Source organism: Vigna umbellata, unplaced genomic scaffold, assembly GCF_029865625.1.
Source record: "Vigna umbellata cultivar VRB3 unplaced genomic scaffold, Vumbellata_1.0 scaffold_675, whole genome shotgun sequence".
Lineage (NCBI taxonomy): Eukaryota > Viridiplantae > Streptophyta > Magnoliopsida > Fabales > Fabaceae > Vigna > Vigna umbellata.
This window is the reverse complement of record NW_028274442.1, coordinates 34,483-43,523: the sequence shown is the minus strand read 5'-3', so window position 1 is coordinate 43,523 and position 9,041 is coordinate 34,483. Positions and strand designations below refer to the sequence as shown.

Here is a 9,041-nt window from a genome sequence, read left to right as displayed (position 1 = left end):
AATTTTAATTTTGTTCCAATTGATCCTTAAATTATTTTTAGGTCATTAACTAATTGAAAATAGTACTTTACAATAAATACTTTAAAAATCATATCTAGATTTGATTTTTATTTTACGAAATGAAATATCTAGACTTGTTTTTTAGTTTAGGAAATGAAATATCTAGATTTGTTTTTTATTTTAGGAAATGAAATTTAAATAACGTGTGTTTTTCACCAGTTAAATTTTGAATTCCAAGGGGGAGAAGGAAAGAATTTTATTTTGAAAATGACCTCTTTATTCTATTTATAAATTGATTTATTAAATTTTAATTTTTTTAAACTTAATCCTTAAAATTCACTATTTTAAATAAACTCCAGAAATTTAAATTTTATTCAAATTAATTTTTAAATATTATATGATTTCTATAAATAGTACTATTTATAATTTTATTCTAATTAATTATTAAGTATAAGTAATAGTTTTAGGCCATCAATTAATATAGCACTTTAAAATGAATAGTTTACCAATCATGTCTATATTTTTTATTTTAGGAAAAACATTTAAATGAGTTGTGTTTTTACGATTCAAATTTTGAATTTCAAGGAAAAGACCGCTTGTTTTTTTAATAATATATTTTAGTCTTCAAATTTAAAAAATAACTTAAATGATTTGTGAGATATTTCTTAACAATTTATAAAAGACGATTATATAATAAAACATTTATAAATAATATAATTTAACATTTTAAAATAATGTAATAAACTTTTATAACTAATGTAATTAAACATTAAAAGAAACATTTAAAAATCACGTATGTATCAGATATATGGAAATGGGAAAGGGAGAATATCGAATTTCAAAATTCAATTCTTCTTTCATTCGATATCAAATAAAGAGAGAATTGGATTTCAAAATCGCATTTCTATATTCGACACATGCAAATTTTAATTTTTTTATAAATTTTTTATATCAATTTGAACTAAATTTATTTTATTATTAAATTAAATAAATTCATACAAATTATTTTATACAAAAATAAAAAAAAAACAAAAACTAATACAATAAAACTAATAAAAAATTTAACATTTATAATAAATTTAACATTTAAAATTAAATTATAAAATAAAAAATTATACAAATAATTCAATATTTACAAATTATCTATTAAACTTAAGAAAACTAAATTAAACATTTAAAAATTATCTAATTAAACATTTTAAAATAATGAAATAAATACATAATTAAATATTACAAACAGACATTCAAAAACATGAATCGGATATGAGAATTTGAAAATCATAACATTGAATTTCCATATTTGATTCATGTTTTTACTCCAAATCTAATTTTCTCTTCTTCAGATGTCAAGATTCGATACTTCCTCTATCACATATCTAAATCTGATAAACGAAAATCAGATTTTGATATCCGATCAGATTTTGATATTTGATTTTCTATTTATCGAATTTTCATATTTGACTATGATTATACACATTTAATAGTGAATTCATGCACCTATTTGAAAACAACACCACCACCTCCAACTGCCTGGAACCACCACCTTCGGCTATCTTCAATACGAACAAGCTCAACAAAAAGTTCTCTCAATCTTTCTAAAGGGATCAATGGACGAAGGAAAGAGAAGAAATGAGATGGGGTACATGCAGGAGATTGAAGGCACGACAGTGAAGTGAAGAAGGAAGTATATTTTCCATGCTATTTCAATCAATGTATCAATGAATTCCCTAATCATTTCGGTTAAAAAAACATAATGTACAACTACCTCATTAATTAGGTAGACATTTATGAAAATTGGGTGTGCAGGATGAAACCCTTGGATGTGTAGGGTGAAACACCCTAGAACATTTCCTCACATTCCAAAGCCTTCGATATCTCCCTTTGGGCTTTTCACACCCTTATACATCAAACTTTATTTTTCTTGCACTCACACTATTACTAATTGTACCCTCATAAGGAAGAAAAAGACTAAAATGCCTCCCTCATTACACCACACCATCCCGTCATCCGTTGTTGTTACACTAGTGCATTCAGAGGTTATGGCACCGGTTATTTTAGCCTATAGGCACCGGTTCTTGACCCGAAGCATATACAGACGAGGTAAAAAATCTGCACTTTTATGCCTCGGTTCTGTGACCCGAGGCAAAACAATATAGGAGGAACTCGGTTCCTTTGAACCGAGGCAGTATGCTCTTGGTATATACCGCAATGGAGGATTTGACAACCAAAAATATGCACTTCCATCATGTGGTGAGATTCTGCTTCAGGTTAATTGGTATCAAAGAGTAGTTAATTGGTTTTTTAAGAGGCAGAGATTCTGCTTCAGGTTCAGAAGATGTTTCACGAGCCACAAGATTTTTGACCCTGTCACACTAAAGCTAATATTGTCTCCAACCACACTCTCTGCACCCTTCGTTTGTGAGATCTCTAGAACATTGCACTAAGCCATATCTTTTCTCTTTTCTCTGTGGAACTCAAATTGAAGACATCCATATAAAACAACTGGTTAGTTTCCTTTGTTGCTTTTCTGATCAATCCTCTCACAAAACCAACACCTGATATCATATCATTCACAAACATTTGATAACACAACAATTGATGTCAATAATTCAACTTCTTCAAGATCTCTACCACACACAAAACACAAACAACCATCAAGAAGAAAAAGCTGCAGAAAAATAGAAAATAAGAGTGTCCCTGCCACCCCAACCGTCGCAGGCCCACCGCCCCTCCACCTCCTGCCCCCGCCACCCCGACGAAGCCTTCACCGGCTTCTGTCTCTCATGCCTCTGCGAACGCCTCGCCCTCCTCGACCCGAACAACAACAACAAACCCGCCACTGCCCGCAAACCTCCATCCACCGCCGCCGCCGCCCTTAAAGCCCTCTTCCGCGCACCGCCTTCACGGAGCTACGCCGGACAAATTCCTTTTCCGCCTCCAAAATCGAACCTTTCTCTACCTCCTTCGAACCTCATCGCAAATCCTGCTACGTTCGCGTCCGCAACACTCTCTCCGACGTTCGCGTCCGCAACACTCTCTCTGCCGTTCGCATCCGCGGCCCACGCGAACCAGATCCGCCATCCTTTGGCGATAAAGAACAGATCTCCATGGAGAAAGGTTGTCGCTGCCAAGAACAGATCTCAAACCTCCTCTGCCGCGAGACGAAAACAGCGAACACGCCACCACTGTCGCAAGCTTGAAGGATCTCGCCGTCACAGTCGACGTTGCGGGTCGCCGCTGCTACGCGAACTCGAAACCCCCATGGGTCGCACCTCTGCCGTTGCGCCGCCATCCATTGGACGAGAGATGAAGAACCCTGACAGAGGTGAAGAATAGGGGGTTTGCACGAAGAGAATTCGTGAATGGATGTGGGAGGAAAGTCTTGAGAGATCTAACCTATACACGAAGATTATATGCCTCGGTTAAAAGGCAAATCGAAACATAAATTCCCAAATGACATCGGTTCGTAGAAGACCGAAGCAGTAGGGCTTGTCGCAGAGGGTTTTATGCTTCAGTTTTATAAATAACCGAGACCGTATAGCGCATAGGCTTCGGTTCTTACTGAACCGAGGCGTATAAGTTCATTTTAATTACAAAAATGCCACTGTTTTTAATATGCTTCGGGTTTTTAAAAACCGAGGCATATTAGGCGCGTTAAAAACCTGTTTTTTTACTAGTGTTATGGTTAGTTGACCATTGTTTTCCATTGCAAATGAGAGAGAAAGAGAGCTATTCTGAAAAAAAAATTGTTCCAAAAAATTGTTCCAAAAAACTTATTCTAAAATGCATTGCATGTGTTCTAGAAAACTTGTTCCAAAAATCTAGTTCCAAAATAACCATTCCGAAAGGTATTATATTCTAGATTGTTTCCTCTTGCACCTTTTTTTTTCCTGCATCCCCATAGTAATCTATAACTTCAATTTAATCTTCATTAAAATTATAAAATCTTCAAATTATCCTTGAACTCCTTCATTTTTAATGAATTTTGAATCGTACTATCTAAAATGTATTTTTAAACTCAAAAATATATTCTAGAATATACATTTTAAAATATATTTGAAAATTAATTTGAAATGTATATTGTAAAACAAATTTCTAGATTCAAAATTATTTTCCAAATTATATAATCCATAATACATTTAAAAAATAATTACATTTTGGAATATGCATTCGCGAACATATACATTCTAAACATAATTTTTAATTATTTATTTGTGAACACATAAATTTTGTACAATTTTATATACATGATATCATCGTCATGTACATGAGTCAAAGCACTCTTTGTAACAAAAATAATAATTACATAAGTTAATGTTTAATTGATGAAATCAATGTTTTTAAACTAGACACGTGATTAAACAGATAAGAAAAATACTAGTTCAAAAATAATTATCCAACTAACTTATGGCTGAAATCATACTAACCCAAATTTCTATTTCTAATATTATATAATTGTTTTAGCAATAAAATAATATACAATTTTGAAAAAAATAAGATAAACATTATAAATTAATATAAAAGACTGAACTGTACTTGTAGAAGATAATAATAGTTGAAAAATAATTTATATTTATATAAATATATGAAAATATGTATTTTTATTTATCACAAATATATTTTATAATAAATAAAAAAATAAATATGAAAATCCTGGTTTCTCACTATTTAGACCGATTTGAATATATCAACCATATCAAAGAACCTAATATTTATAATACACATATCAAAGGAAGAACAAATATTAAGCTAAAAATGAATCCGTCAAGATCCTTAAAAGTTAAAGAACCACATACTAAGAGTTTAAAAAGTCAGAATCTCCCTAATAATCACTTCACAAATATTAAATACATTAACTCAAATCTCCTTTAAAATAGATGAATCTTTATGAGAGAAGATTTTGAGGCTTACAGCCATTACAAAAGAACCCAAAATCTAAATTTAGAAAATATTACAATAATTATATAAAATAAAATAAATTTATACCTTTTTAATTGGTTCAGAAATAATAGGAAAAAAAAATAACATAGGATATTCTTTTAACAATGTAGATTGCATAGAAAAAATATTAAATACTTTATATATATATATATATATATATATATATAAAGTATTTCAACTATCTAATATTTTAATATATGGTAAGTTATTTCAAACGTAATTTCAAATTCTTATCTGTGAATTTATAAATTTTTATATACATTAGCAAAAATAATGAACATAGATTAATGGTTAATTGATGAAATCAATGTTTTTAAAGCAGACACGTGATTAAACAGATAAAAGAATACTTGTTCAAAATTAATTATCCAACCAACTTGAACACCATGGTTATCCTACTAATTAAATTTCTATTTCTAATATTATATAGGATTTTTAGTTATAAACTAGTACAAAATATGAAAAAAAAGATAAAAAATTAGAAATTAATATAAATGACTGAATTATACGTTTATAAGATAATAATAGTCTACAAAATAATTGATCTTTATATGAATACATGCAAATATGTATTTTCATTTATCATAAATATATTTTATATTGAATAAAAAACTAAATCTGAAAATTATATTTTCTTAACTGATCAGTTCAGCTGTCCACTTTGAAGTATCCGACAGGTTCAATCAGGTTTTTTAATCAATTGATGGAACTTACATTGGAAATTAACATGCTATGGGTTGCATCATTTCTATAATGTTATATAATTTTGAAATAAATATTATCAAAGTAATATTTTTATTGGATGATAATATGAAAATAATCACATTTCTTGTAATGCAAACACATAATTAACCACTTGTGCTATATTCTGATTTAAATAAAAAGAGTTATAATTACCATGTTTTGATTAGTCCTCTTGTTATTTGTTATATTAGTGTCACTCTCTGGCTTTAATGTTGGGTAGTTAAGCATACTAAATTCCAGTTGTTATATGAATCTTATTTCTCTGAAATCTTCTAATTTTAATGGTTGATTTGATGTCTTGTATAAGAAAACTACAAAATGCCAAAGAAAAAAGAGGACAAAACTATAGTCAAGTATTACAAAATGAATTAACTCAGTCTTCATAATTTTATAGTAGGGTAGGTTTCTGATAAAGATTAGTTATCAAAATCCTGATAAATATTTTATATCATGCTAACAAATATAAATAAATTAAAGATATGGTCATGCCTTGACCAGTTCTCCCATTACAATGACTTATATATGTATGAAAACATTCCTGTTGCAACTGCATCACTTATATTTTAAGTATCAAAGTAATTCTTAATTATGGTGAAGGTGATTTTTCTACAGACGTTTGCATAACAATGTTACAATCTTTGTAAGTTGAGGCATTACCATGACCATGAAAAAGGGCACCTGTGTTAACAATATTGACACTTTGGTGATCAGAAGCTGCGAATAGGATATACTCTTTTCCTTTAAACTCACTCTTAGCGAAGGCTCTCATAGCTTTTGATGGCTTTCCTTTTGCCACAAGCTGAATCGGTGACCCTGTTAGACATTCTGCTCTTATAACTGAACCCTCACATTCAAAAGGGCCTGTAATTTTTGCCCTAAGTCCCATCTCTTTGTCACACTCAATTATCACATGGTATCTGATATGGCTTGTAAGAGTCACTCTGTATGAGTGAAAAAACTCCCAAGAAACCGTCTCCACAGAACCACTGATTTCAACTTTGCGCATCACTTCATAAAAACAACTTTTCCTTCCACAGAGATCGCTCAGATAGTCCTGACCTGCATATTCAGAAGCAGAAGGTGAACACGAACCCAGTTAGAAAAACAAAGCTTGGTTTACTATCAAACTTGTACTGTCACTAAACCCAAAAACTAGGTCTTTTTACGTATCTGGGTAAATTTGCTCAGATATATTATGAAAAATGAGCAAGTTAAAAAAATATTACTGAATATTAACTTGGACTAATGACAATTTCAAAAACAAAATCGTAAACATTCATGTCAAATTTCACATGACTTCTTCGTGAGTTTCTAAAAAAGTGAAATCATAAGAAGTAATGGCGATTTAAGAACAAAAATTCACATAGAAATCGTGTGAGGTCTTCATAATTTTGTTTTTTGAATTTTTACTAGTACACACGACTTTCCCAATATTTTTTTGACTTGCCAATTTTCTTACAAATTTATCAAATATGTAAGAAAACCTAAAAGCTATGTTTTAGGTTTACTGACAAAACAAACTTGTACTGTAATATGGAAATAAGAAAATCCCTGATGATTGTTTTTTCATTTTGAAAAAATCTCTCAAGGTTTCCTTGAACTTTGACTTACCCTTGTACTGAGTCTGTTGAGAAGTGTCATCTACGACCACTCTCACTTGCAGAAAGTTGAAACAGTTCATGGTGTCTCTTTGAGCAGCGACCTCCATGTGAAATAAGCGAACTGGATGATGATCACACACAGACTCTGCCAGTCTCAACAGCACCCTTTCTCGATTCACTTTCAAATGGAAAATGCTACGCTTGGATTTGTCAGTGAGGGAAGTGCATATGAGAGCAATCTTTTCAGGAAACGCAGGACTTGACCATTTGTGAAGTTCCATACTCAATCCATTACCCATGTTATCTTAAGTCATGTGTATATGCTTGTAATGTTTTTCTATATATATACAGCTAACTAAGTAAGGGTTTTCGGTAAAGAAGGAAGGAAATAGTGGGTTCCTATTCTTTCAGTAAATTATTTACACAACATTTAATAGTGTGGAAGAAAAAAAAATTCCATTTTTAAGTGCTCATTAATTGAGTTATTAATGTTGGATTAGGTAATTGTCACAATGAAGTGAAATGAAGATTTTTCTACAAATAGCATTCACTTGCATGTAATGTTGATATATATATATATATATATATATATATATATATATATATATATAATATTAGAATAGTTGTTGGAGTATATGATTACAATAATGAAGAGAGGATTACTTGATGACAATTAAAATAAAAATGAGAAAAATACCAATAATAGAGAAAAGAGAAATTTTATTAGTGGAAGAAATTACATATTTTCTTTCTTGTGAGAGGAGAAAACAATGACAAATTCTCTTTTAGAAATAGAAAAACTAAATCCAGAAGAACCTTAAATGAGAAAGTAACATCTTCTCTTAGTTTTTCCCTTAAAGCACTAAAGAAAAAGAAAAAAAAAAGGAAAAAACTTTGGGATGTGTTTCTAAGAAAATACTAAAGTCCTTTTATAACATGAAAAGCAAACCCTAAGGTAAGTTCTCATTTATTCGGGACTTTTTTTTTCTCGTAATCTCCCACTTAAAGATTTTTATGAAATTAATCAAATCTTAACATATTGCTTTATTCTTTGCCATTATGTCATTCCTTTGATGTATCTCAGGATCCTCTTAACAGTTCTTCAATGCTCTTCACTTAGATTTTCGATGGACCTACTAACCACTTCTACTATTTGTGCAATGTCTTGTCTTGCACAAATCATAGCATACATAAGCTACCCACCACTTATACATATGATACTCCAGACATCTCCATCCTCTCTACTTCAATATTAGGACCTATATTTAAAGATAACATACAATTGACAAGAAATGAGATAGAAATTGGCTTGCAATCTTGTATATTGATGCGTTGATAAATTTTCAACAAATAATTCTACTAAGAAAGCAACATCTTCCTATCTTTTTCGCCTTGGTGAATTTACATCCCTAAAATCTTGTTTGCTGATTCCAAGTCCTTCTTCTCAAGCTCCCTTGCTAAATGTGCCTTTAATTTATGGATTTGAGATTTGTTGGGACCAACCTCTAACATGTCATCCACATACAACAAGATCATAAAATCATCCTCACCAAACCTATTACAATAAGTACAATGGTCTAAACTCACTCTGTTGTAACTAAGGCTAATGAAAGAATCAAATATCTTATATGAACACTTAGGCGCTCGCTTTAAACTGTATAGAGATCTGGTCAACCTGCAAACCAAGTTTTCTTGTTCTATAAAGCCTTTTGGTTGGAGCATCATTACATCTTTCTAACAATAACCTTGTGACAG

At 30.7% G+C, this 9,041-nt stretch overlaps 1 protein-coding gene across 1 annotated transcript; it reads right to left on the bottom strand.

Moving 5' to 3' along the window:
• Positions 1 to 6,204: 6,204 nt before the first annotated feature.
• On the bottom strand, positions 6,205 to 7,573 carry LOC148190644 (uncharacterized). The gene is made up of 2 exons (XM_088102705.1): positions 7,297 to 7,573; positions 6,205 to 6,744 (listed from the first exon to the last, which is right to left on the bottom strand). The coding sequence occupies exons 1-2, from the start codon at positions 7,565 to 7,567 to the stop codon at positions 6,272 to 6,274; spliced, it is 744 nt and encodes a 247-aa protein (XP_087958831.1). The 5' UTR covers positions 7,568 to 7,573; the 3' UTR covers positions 6,205 to 6,271.
• Positions 7,574 to 9,041: the final 1,468 nt, after the last annotated feature.

Bases quoted from the DNA above. Each gene is read 5' to 3' on its own strand.
- LOC148190644 (XM_088102705.1), bottom strand. From the start codon at position 7,567: ATGGAACTTCACAAATGGTCAAGTCCTGCGTTTCCTGAAAAGATTGCT. The intron at 6,745-7,296 runs GTAAGTCAAAGT...CTGAATATGCAG, and splicing joins TCAACAGACTCAGTACAAGG to GTCAGGACTATCTGAGCGAT.